General features: G+C 34.8%; 1 protein-coding gene across 2 annotated transcripts in view; it reads left to right on the top strand.

Moving 5' to 3' along the window:
* The window catches only part of LOC121156842 (leukocyte surface antigen CD47-like), a 30,506-nt gene that overhangs the window by 16,085 nt on the left and 2,340 nt on the right, over nucleotides 1-12,081 (top strand). The window contains exons 2-5 of one of the 2 annotated variants that reach the window (XM_040980830.1): nucleotides 1,502-1,849; nucleotides 7,795-7,884; nucleotides 9,640-9,738; nucleotides 11,693-11,785. In XM_040980830.1, coding sequence (XP_040836764.1) covers nucleotides 1,502-1,849; nucleotides 7,795-7,884; nucleotides 9,640-9,738; nucleotides 11,693-11,785 — 630 coding nt within the window. The remainder of the gene's footprint in view (nucleotides 1-1,501; nucleotides 1,850-7,794; nucleotides 7,885-9,639; nucleotides 9,739-11,692; nucleotides 11,786-12,081) is intronic. The other variant, XM_040980831.1, reaches the window with a different exon arrangement.

Genomic DNA, 12,081 nt, shown 5'->3' with positions numbered 1-12,081 from the left:
AGTTCTGCACTGAAACTCAATAATAGTTTTTGGTTCTGTTTAAGAATAAACCTAGGAATGGAAAGTTTAGTAGCTTTTAAGACTATGTAACAAAAAGTAACAGAGAGAGAATTTCTATTTAGGCTTTTTGAAGATCCTCCTGTTCTTTTAAAAGATTTGTTTACTTATTTAAACGTGAGATATATAGACAGAGGCAGAAACACACACACAGAGGGAGAAAGAGAGTGAGACTGACCGAGAGAGACACAGAGGTATCTTCCATCCTCTGGACATTCTGCAAAGGCTGAAACAGCTGGGACTAGGCCAGGCGAAAACCAGGAGTCTAGAAACCCATCTAGGTCTCCCATGGAGCAGCAAGAGCCAAGCACTTGATGGTCTTAGGCTGCTTTCCTGGGCACGTTAACAAGAAGCAGGATGGAGGAAGAGCTGCTAGGGCTCCACTGGGTGCTTATATGACACGCTGGGCTTAAACACTGCCAGTGAACAAACAGGATTTCCTAAAACTATTTACAAAGTTGATGTTTTATTATTAGTTGTTAGTATATTGCTTTTTGAGAGAAAAGTCATAAAATAGTTCATGAATGGCTGAACAGTATGGAAAGCAAATACAGTTTTTTCATTTTCTTGGATGCTTTAGTTAAATGCTGCTTTCATTTATTTCCTTATCTCTCTTTCAAAAGGTAGCATTTGATAATTTGCCCTGTTTAAAATTGTTGGTATAATATACCTTACTTAGTAGCAGCTGTTCTTAGTTTCAATTAGTGTTTAAATGGCTTACAGTTTCTTGGAGGCAGGGATACTTATCATAAATATTTTGAAATTGCTGTTTTGTAGCTTTAATGAAATGTGAAAATAAAGAATGCTAGTCACTCATAAATACTCTTTTTAAGACTTGTAATATGAAATATGTATTCTCTATAATTTATAGTGACAAAATAGCTGTAGGAAATTTTTTCTCGATAGTATTTTAAGATAGTTCATTCTAGTGGAACAATGTAATTTTATTTATCTGATTTACTTTATATTTAAAATATAGTAGAACCTGACTTTTCTTTTTATTACAGCATAGAGATATAAATTTCCTATGAGTTTAACAAGTATTATTTAATATGTAGATATTAAGACTGAATAGTTTGTGTCTTCAGATTTTTTTTGTTACAATATTTCGTGTACATATATCACTGGACAATGATGATTCCTTTAGATTTTCCAAGGCCGGTATCACCTTCACTGCTGGCTTTATTTCAAAGATACCTGGAATGTAAATGTATGCTTTGAATTACTGACAGTGAATGCAGAGAAAAATGTAGTGTTGGCAACCAACCGTTCATGTTAGTACCAAATAATTGCTGTTTTTCACCTTGCCAGTTCCCTGTTGTTGCACTGATTGTGTAAGGGAACAACTGAAGTATTGCTCTTCGTCTTAAGAATTTGTGACCTACCCTAAGATCTCATAATATAGAATTTTATAGTCAAACTTTTTTTTCTTTTTCTTTTACAGGTTCTTTTCAGATGCTATTTAAAAAAATCAAAGATGTAACACTCACTCGATGTAATAAAACTGCTGTTATCCCATGTTTTGTTACAAATGTGGAGGCACAAAAGTTTAGTGAAGTGTTTGTAAAATGGAAATATAATGGAAGTGTGATTTTCTTCTATGATGGTTTTCTAAATATTTCCCGGTATTACTTTAACTTTACAAGTGCAAAAGTTGAACTGATGAATTTACTCAAAGGAGATGCCTCTTTGCACTTGGAGAAGCATGAAGCTCTCTTGGGAAACTATACATGTGAATTTTCTGAGTTAAGCAGAGAAGGGGAAACGATTGTAGAACTGAAACATCGCTCTGGTAAGTTTTATGGCTTGACTATGGTTTTTTTGCTCTCCAAAACACAAATTGAAATTTGTTTACCACTGTGGAAGTGTTGTGGTGAGGGCTTTAAGAGGTGAATGGGTCCTTTCTTTCGAGGGAATTGGTTAATTCTAGCAGGGGTGAGTCAGTTATCTGGAGAGTGGGAGGCACCATGAGTCTATCCTCATGTTTTAGCCTATCCTCTCTCACACACGTGTGTCCTCTCTTGCCCTTCTGCCCACTTACAACACAAGAGTCTCATCAGGTGCTGAGCAGATGCGGGAGCCATATCTGGGGACTTGCCCATTTTCAGAACCATGGATTAAAATAGGAATCTATTTTCTTTTGCAAATCACTTGATCTCCGTTATTCTGCTATCATAACAGAAAACAGCAGAGAGCAGAAGTTCTAAATACATCCTTCTTTTTTGTTTGTCCAGCCACAGATTGATCCTATTAGGAAAAAAGAAATGAGCCTAAGAGCTCATTTGAATTAAAACACAGAGCATTGAGAATAAAAGTGATGAAATGTTGATCATCTTTAAGATCATGAGATGAGTCACATTGTGGGTCTTGCCTATTGGGAACTGTTTTATTTGGATGTTTGTGGCAAAAGTCATCTACTCTATTTCTGTTCTGTTCTGTCATCAAAAGTACTTTTTTCATACGTTAAAGTTTGCAGCCCTTTTCCAATTTATTTTTTCTGGCCTTTCATGTTGATCTAGGGTTGACAAGTTTCAGATATGTTTTCTCTGGAAAGGAAACTCAGGAGGTTAGCAATCAGATTATCATAGATTATTCCTAGCAGTTTTCCATGCCTTGTTTTAATTTGGTGTTTATTTCCTTGGTCAAGATATGGGAGACAAAGGAATTCAATTTAATTCAATTCAACCTTGATTATAGGACAATAACTGCCTTTTATTTTCTTCTTCCACAACTTTGATTGGTGAATTGTAGTTAAGTTAGATGAAGAAAAGAAAATCTTTATTGTTTCTTGCTGTGCTAGCCTACTTCTTCAACCACATACAAAATACATTCTTACTTTCTGTTTTGAAAGCTGTGGTCAAAATTATCAGAATTCCTGATCTCAGGGCTGACCTTACTTTGAGAACCTCTGCTCTAGATAAGATCAGAATGATTCAGTTGGATCCATCTTGGCCTCCTCTAACTTTACTTTTTTCATTTTGCTATAAAATGCTTGTTCTTACACTAAGAATGAATTGCTTCACTAAAACAAAACAAAAAAAATTAAAGGATTTATTTATTTACATTGGAAAGGCAGGGTTACCGAAAGAGAGAGAGAGATCTTTCATCCACTGGTTTATTCCCAAGTGGCAATAATGGCAAGAGCTGAGTGGATCCAAAGTGAAGAACCAGGGCTTCTTTGGGGTCTTACACATGGGTGCAAAGCTCCAAGCTTTGGGCCATCCTCAATTGCTTTTTCATGTCACAAACAGGGAACTGGATGGGAAGTGGAGCAGCCAGGACATGAACCAGCACCAATATGGGATCCTGGTCCTTTCAAGATGAGGATGTAACCATTGAGCTGTTGCACCAAGCCAAGATAAACTTACTGTCTTGGACCATTAAGATATGAAAGCTTTATTTAATTACAAAAGGTGCAGAAAAATACAACCAGAAGTTTAAGACATTTGGCTTTGCATTCATTTTGATTTTTGAGATAGTTCTTTATCTCACAGGAAGATCCAAAGACTTGACATATACTGTGTACATGCAAGGCAAGGACTTTAGCCACTAGGCTACCACACCAGGCCCCCCAATATATTTTAAATCTTAATCTGGATATAGAGCTATGCCAGCACCAAAACATCTTATTCAAGCTAACCTTTCATAGTCAAACCTCTGTCTCAACCACCCCTAATATAACTAACAATAATTATTCCTTCACAGCTATATTTTTGTCATTGTGGCAATGATATATGCAAAGGAAACTATATAGTCTTTGACTACTTGAAGTTAACTTTTATACTTTGGGGCTATAACAAGATTTAAAAAACTGTGAACAATTGGCGTGAAGATAGACAAAATTTCCATTTCTTTGGGGTAGATTCCCAGAAGTATGATTTAACAGAGTCACACAGCAAATATATGCTTAATTTTTAAAGAGCTTCCAAAATGTTTTCCACAGTGGCTTTTTTTTCAGTTTACATTTTCATCAACAACAAAACAATGATCTGGTTTTTTTTCTTAGCTTTATCAGCATCTGGCACTGCTATTTAGAACCAGTTTTGACTTATAAATACATGAAACAACAGCAAAATTCCTCTGTACAAAAAGATAAAATGAAACATAATTCTTATTATAGAATGCCTATTTAATGTAAAAATGTTTCCTATCATGTATACTTTGGGATTGAGGCACTGGAAACTATTTCAAATATGTTATAATTTATTTGAAAATGTAGATGTAAGAAAGTCAAGTTGACTATACTTCTCTGTTTTGAGGCATTAGGGCTGAATATGTAGACACACTATAAAATGCACTGTAAGATGTGACAGGTGCTAATGCGTATTACCATTCAAGAAACATAGGAGTTGAATTTAGAGACCTGCTTAAGTATAAATGCCATTTTCTAGCTCCTGAAAACTTGGATAAGAAACTTTTATGGTGCTAATTGTTTCAAAAATAGAAAGAAGATACTTTCTCCATCACAGTGTTTTCCCACTTACCAAAGATGTAGAGAGCACTTGCCGTGTGTTAGGGACTATACTTGGCAGTGTGGACTCAGCGATGAATAAAATGTTCTCTTCAGGTAAATGACCACAATATAAATAAGAGTGAAAAATCCTAATATTTATTTTCACACTATGTCATATATATCAAGCATTCTGCGTCCTGTAACCCTCAGAGGAACTGCTTGCTGAATGGGGAAGAATCTGGTATTCACAGTTGAAGTCATAGCCAGGATTTTAATCTTGATCTTATTATCTTCAAAACCAAGTATAACACCATGATATGTGATTCTCATGAAATACTTCTGTAATAAATACCCAAAGTGCAAAATTTTTGTTATGAAATCTTATCATTCCTATTTCTTTTGTTAATGATACAAATATGAATTGTTATCATTTACTTTTCTGTAAGTCTGTAAGATACTAGTTTTGTTTCAAGTGATCACTTCCATTTCAACACATTTGCCACTTGTAATGTAAACACGCTACTGTACTTGTAACAATAACATAAAGGTGATAAAGATTCTTGTACTGGTTCTCTAGTGTGGGATAACAAATAACCATACACAGCAACTTGAAACAACATTTACTGGCTCTGGTCATGGTATGCCTGGGCTTCCCACTCAAAGTCTTACAAGACTAACATCAGGAGTTGATCAGACTATATTCTCATTTGCTTGGAAGTCAGGTACTATTATGCCTCGGCTTGTCCCCACCCGCGGACTGCTTTGGCTATCTTGGGTCATTAAAGATTTCATAGGAATTTTAGGGTTTTTTGTTTGTTTGCTAATCTTCTAATCTATGAACAAGGATAACCTGAGATTACCCTTCCATTTTAATGTGTCCTTATTGATTCTTCTGGCAACTTTATTGAACTGGCTTATTAGTTCTATTTTCTTTGAAGGGTGGCGATGGTGTTTATACTTTTTCATGTGCACAATTATGTCATTTGCAATTCTGGATATTTTTGACTTCCTCCTTTCCAGTGTTCATGCCCTTCATTTCTTTTTCTTCCCTAGCTACTTTTGTTGATATTCCTGAACTTTACTAAATAAAAGCAGTGAAAATAGACATTCTTGGGGCCTGGCGTGGTGGTGCAAGTGGTTAAGGTCCTCGCCTTGCACGCCCAGGATCCCATATGGGCACCGGTTCTATCCCGGCAGCCCCGCTTCCCTTCCAGCTCCCTGCCTGTGGCCCGGGAAAGCAGTCGAGGACGGCCCAAGGCTTTGGGACCCTGCACCCACGTGGGAGACCCAGAAGAGGCTCCTGGCTTCGGATCGGCATAGTATTGGCTGTTGCAGTCACTTGGGGAGTGAATCATTGGACGGAAGATCTTCCTCTCTCTCTCCTCTCTGTATATCCACCTTTCCAATAAAAAAAAATAAAAATAAAAATAAATCTTTAAAAAAAAAAGAAAATAGACATCTTGTTGCAGATCTGAGGGAAAGTGTTTTCAGCTTTTCCCTATCTAGCATGATATTGTCTATTTGAAATGTACAGCCTTTATGATTTTCAGATATGTTCAATCTCTATCTAATTTGTGGAGGGCTCTTATCATGAATCTTATGAAATGTTCCTCTGCATCCATTCGGATGACGATATCATTTTTGTTCATTATGTTGATGCGATTCATAATATTTGTTGATTGTGGATGTTGAACTACCCTTTCACCTCTGTGGTAAGTCCCACATTGTGTTGATGTATAATCTTTCTGATGTAAGTTTGAATCTGGTTTGTTAGTATTTTGTTGAGAAGTTTTGCATCTATGTTCATTGTGGATGTAGTTCTATACTTTTCTTCTTGTGTTTTATCTTTTTTCATTTGGGGTATGAGAGCGGTATCTCAAAAAAAGAGTTGGGAAGAGTTTCATCCTATTCAGTATTTATGAATGGTTTGAAAAATATAGGAGTTGTTTTGTTAAATGTTTCATAAAATTCAATAGTGAAACCGTCATGTCTTGGATTTTCCTTGATGGAAGTCTAATTGTTGCTTCATAATCATTGCTTATTATGAGTCTATTCAGATTTAGATTTTTCTATACCTTGATTTAATCATAGTAAGTTACATATATATTTATACAGGAATTTATCCATTTCTTCAAAATTCTGCATTTATTGACTATAGTTTTTATCTTAGTTCTCATGATCCTTTTTATTTCGGTGCTGTGGTGTAACATCTACTTTACCTCTCTATTTATTTGAGGTTTTTTTCTGTTAGTCTGTCTAAAAGCTTTTCTTTTTTAACTTTTAAAAAGCTTTTTTGCTTTTTGTTGATCTTTCACTAAATTTAAGGAATGGCACAAACCTCAAGGTGGTGCTGCAGAACTCTGGGTGCCAGACTCGGAGTTTGTCATATGACTGGTTATTATCCTACCACTCGTCTCTATTTGACATGTTTTGTAGGAACTTCAAGCCTGCTTTTCCTTCACTGCATCTTCTGTAAATCACGGTGGCCACCTGCAGTGTGGACCAATCAGAAGACCACTCTCAAATTAATAAGGTTAATCCCTTACTATAACCTATCAACTTCAATGCCTGGATTTCTTGGGAAGTCTGGGAATTGTGTGATAGCTACTTGACTTGTTGCCTTGAATATTAAAAATAAATTACTTTTGTTCACATACTTGGTATAGGTAGTTGACTTGTTGCATATCTGACAAATGGACCCTGGTATGGATATGCTATATAATTCCTCCAGCAAGTTTTGTTGGTTGTTTTATATATCTGATATGATAGTTAGGCCATTGTAAGCTTAATTTTCTTAATGTGTTAGAAATTCAGAGCTTAATTATCTCACTGTTCCCATGGATAGCAAGGGTTTACAGCATCTAACAATACTACTTAGGAAATTGATAGCATCATTTCAGACAAACCCTGAGATTTTTCCCAATTTTGAGTTGAATTTTGAACCTTAAAAGGGTGGCCACAGAGCCCTATTTTCAGCTAGTGCACACCTTCTCTTATAAAATATTTCAGGACAAATGTAATGAAAAACACTTAAGTAACTTTTTTTTTGTTTCATATGAAGGTACTTCCAAAGGTTTATAGTAAACATAGACTCAAAAGGTAAATCTGTCTGATGTAAAAGATCTTTGAAAGTAACTTAAATGTGTATGTGTGGGTAAATAATAGCTATAGTGCATTATTTTTACTTACCATCTTCACAATAAATGTATGTTATAGAGCCTTGGGGCAAGATTTAAAATGAATATAGTAAATATTAATTGTGATTTTTTTTTCTTTCTCTTCAGTTTTATGGATTTCTCAAAATGAACGTGTGCTCTTCACTGCTTTCCCAATTTTGTCTGTAATTTTATTCTGGGGACAGTTTTGTGTTGTAAGTAAGTATTTCTGATTTTGATATTTTACTGAAAATCGCTATTTCTAAAAGTAACTTTTGTATATCACTTAAGTCATATTAGGAACAATATTGCTGTGACCAATAGTCATATGCGATTTGAATCAGTAGTTCCTTAGGAGCATATATTGCCCTACCTTTTTCTGAAGTTTCATTTTAATTTCTAAGCTGGTAGTTTTAATTTGTTTTAAGTTGTTAAGCATCAATGGTATAAGTTCTAGTAAATTCCCCCTTAAACTCATGTAAATACCAGTAATTCCTGCTTAAACTCATATAAATACCGGTAATATCTCTTTAAACTTAATAAACAGGTGCTTTTCTGTAGAACTTCCAAATTCTATCTAGGTAATAATATACCCGGGATTACAGTGGGAAACACGGCATGTCTATAGGAAGTTCCTTTTTATGTATTGGTGGCTTTTCTGACCTATACATTCAATTTCATTCCAGTCAGTGTTGGAGCTGATGAAAGGGAAAGCAGTGAGAACTTTCTGCCTCATAATTGGGTAGGGATCTGGTTTTGTAAGGTAACTTCCAAGGCTGGGAAGTTGCCATAGGATACATTGAGGTTACTGAGGATTTGTCCTAATTCTTGTAGATCTCAGTTACTCATTTTATGGATTGGATATTACTACAGTCTCCCCTAAAAGGACCAAAACTGAGGTTATTATATAAGGTATGGCCAGGTACATAGCCAAAAACCTCTTCAGGTGACTGTAGGATATCTTAAACCTAGATTTTATCATGATCATTTGGATATTTTTGATCTTTTTATGTTTAATCTTTCATCTTATTGAAAGAAAATTAAATCTCATATATATATATATAATGTTTAAAGTGTCTTCCCCTTTATGACAGCCAGGTATTGATTACTGGTATGGAAAACATCCACAAGTGGCTGACACACAGCCAAATGAAGCCACATAATCTGTTTTTCTCTGCTACTCAGACGATATTTACAATAAGATTGCAATATCCTTATGAAAGTTAATTTTAACCAAAATAGAAAAATAGAAATAATACTTTATCCTACCTGTTATGTATGGGCTTTTTTTTTTTTTTAGGGAATAAACTAGCACATGTCATGACAACCAGCATCAAAACCAATAATACATAAATGATAAATGTCATTTAATCTTTTTCAGTTTGTTTTCATTAAATCCTTCAAAGCCTTAAGCAAATGTATGCTATTTGTGTGATGTTTATATAACCTCTTTTTTAAAGCAAGATAACCTCATATCCGATCTTTTGTTAATTTCATATAAGGTGTAACATATATCTCATTCTTGAAACTTCTCAATTAACTGTTTTTCCCCATCAGCATTATTTATGTTCATGTTGTGTTGTCAGTTTGGGGTGATTTTTCTATTGGCAATTTCTGAAAGACATGCAGGCCAAGGATGCTACTCACCATTCTATAACACTGCAGCCACCCAGGCCAAGTTTACCTGTCTCCAAATGCTAGTGGTGCATCTGTTGAGAAACCTTATTGTATGTGACTTCATTCTTTAAGTATAGTGACACAAAATGACACCTGTGCATTCAATAGCCAAATATATATATTTGCCCTTTGCCTTATGAAAAAGATGTGAGATGACTTGATGAAAACAAAGAGTTGTTCCTTTGAAGTTATTCACTTACAGTGAGTAATCCATTTGAGTCTTTTAACCTTACAAGTTAAAAAACAATCAGTTTCATCTGTGGTTGACTTCTTGTAACTCTTTGTTTTGTTTTTAAGCATTGAAATATAAAATCAGTCTTGCGGTTTATCTGTTACTTATTCCTGGAATACTACTTACCATATTTGTCATTATTGGAGTGGGCCTTGCTATACCAGGTAAGGTGTGAGGTGTTCTGTGAGAGAACGCAGGATACAGAAAAGGGAATTCAAAGGAGAGTGTGTCTTTGTCTTGTTTCTGTGTTTTGTTTGTTACAACAAATTAGATAGCTTAAAATAATAGAAATGTGCTGCTCTGAATAGTGTAAACCTGAAATCAGTATGTCATCAGAATCACACTGTTCAGGCTGGCATTTGCGAGTGGTCCTCTTCATTTCTCTCGTAAGCTTAACTCCGATATCTGTCCCAATGTTTTCTATTGTGTTTTCTCCTTTTGTCAGTGTCAACTTTCATCCTACTTCTCTATTGCAAAGGTTGCAGTTAGAACCCACCTCTGTAATCCTTGATAAATTTCTACTTTCTAATTTCTTTGGCGTAGTTTTGGCTTATTGTCTAATACTCTTTTGCCATATAAAGTGATATTGACAAGTTCTGTGGATCAGGAAATGGAAATACCAGGGGCCCTGCAAAATTTATAGAAAATATTTATAATGAAAATAATCTATACATGAATTTCAGATTTTTTTTTGCTCCAAGTTTATCTTTTAATTCCATTATTCTGTGAACTTTTTAACCTCATTTATACCTTTAGTACTGCCATTAAATCTATCTTTCAGTACACAGAAGTATGTTTCAATGACTAAGATATTGGAATGGAAATGAATGTTAGCCAAAACTGTCTGAAATGGCAGTGGCATTTGGTGGATGAGAGTATGAGTGTGAAATCCGAGTTGATAGTACATGGAATGAAAAGTAAAGAAAGACTGTGACTTGGATTATGTAATGCTCCTGTTGCTTTATGAGAATAATACAGACCAGGCAATGTCAAGGAGGAGAAATTTGAAAGATTTATTTGCATTTGGAGCTTTAAAAATAGATAATAAGAAAATGGGTTTGCTTTACGTTTTTCCAAAATAGTACTTTTTACCTAAAAAATAGGTTGACTTTTGCAGAGATCCATTTAGTCTCTAGTACAGATTAGTTTTGTGGCTTCTTTGTTGATTTTGTGTCTAGTTGCTGTCCTCATTGATGTAAATGACGTGTTGAAGTCACCATTATTATTGTATTGGGGTTTATGCTCCCTTTAAATCCAAAGGATTGTTTCAGATAGATGTCCTGTCATTGGGTGCATATGTATTAACTATAGTCACAAATTCTTATTAACTTGATCCCTTAATTACTATGTAATGCCATTCTTTCTCTTAACAGTTTTTGTTGTGACGTTTGTTTTGTCTGATATTAGAATGGCTACATCTGCTCATTTTTCTTTTCTGTTGGCATGGAATATCTTTTTCCATCTTTTCAGTTTCAGTCTGAGTTGGTTAGCTATGTTTCAGGTAGGCAGCAAATAGGTCTAGTTTGTAATCCATTCAGTTTTGTTTTGTTTTGTTTTCCATAATGCAGTTTTGTAGATACAGGGATTCATTCCCCCTTCCCAGTTTTATCATAATAGTATGGTCCCTTAGTGTTTAGGCCTTTTGCATTCAGGTTACTATTGAAAGTTAGCAACCAGGTCCTATCATCTGGAGTTTTTGATGGCGTGGGTAAAGGTTGTCAAAAGAGATGTTGTAGAAAGACAGCTTGAAAGAATAATCATGTGGACTGTGAACCAGATTCAGTGCAGCAAATGAAGGACTGGTGAGAGAGAACTACAATGTCTCTGATCTTGAAGATTCTATAAAGGCCGTTAAAAAGTAGGTGGAGTCACTCATAGGGAGAATTAAATGCATACATGTAGATTTCTTATGTTTGGCCTTAAATAATAGAAATGTAATCACTAATTTGTGCAAACATTTTGGTGAAAAATATGTGTTTTAAACCAGCCGTTGTTTTTCAGGGTAATAGTGAAATAGATTCATTGACTAAATTAAGTATTACAACTTCTTAACTAACAGAAAATATGTAGGAAAATACTTGAACGTATTTATTTGTTTATTTACTTATTTATTGGCAGGCGAATATCCAAAAAGGGCATCTTCTGGGGTTTCTCTATTTGTAAGTTCTTCAGCGATGCTAATAGCAGCTCACTGCCGTGTGCTTAAATTAGGTCAGTATTTTTAGTAGAATAAATTGGGCGACCTTTTTCATTAGCAGTATTTTGGTTGAGAACATTTCTGTATTTTTTTGTAACTATGAATGATATTGCATTAAATTTCATTTCATTGTTCATCACATTGTCCCGTAAAGATTAGTTTATGTCTTCAAAGCAGTCAGTTGTCTTTACTAGCTATTTTCATGTGTGTAGATTGAGAATCATTTATCTCAAAATTTGGAGACTGGAGTATTTCATATTTTATTATTTTCAGTTTGTGGGGTATTAGTGTCTCTGACCATATATATAAT

Source organism: Ochotona curzoniae, unplaced genomic scaffold (genome assembly GCF_017591425.1).
Source record: "Ochotona curzoniae isolate NIBS_2020 unplaced genomic scaffold, NIBS_Ocur_1.0 contig_3498, whole genome shotgun sequence".
In the NCBI taxonomy this organism is placed as follows: domain Eukaryota; kingdom Metazoa; phylum Chordata; class Mammalia; order Lagomorpha; family Ochotonidae; genus Ochotona; species Ochotona curzoniae.
Note: the sequence above shows the minus strand (reverse complement) of the source record. Positions and strands in the feature narration are given on the sequence as shown.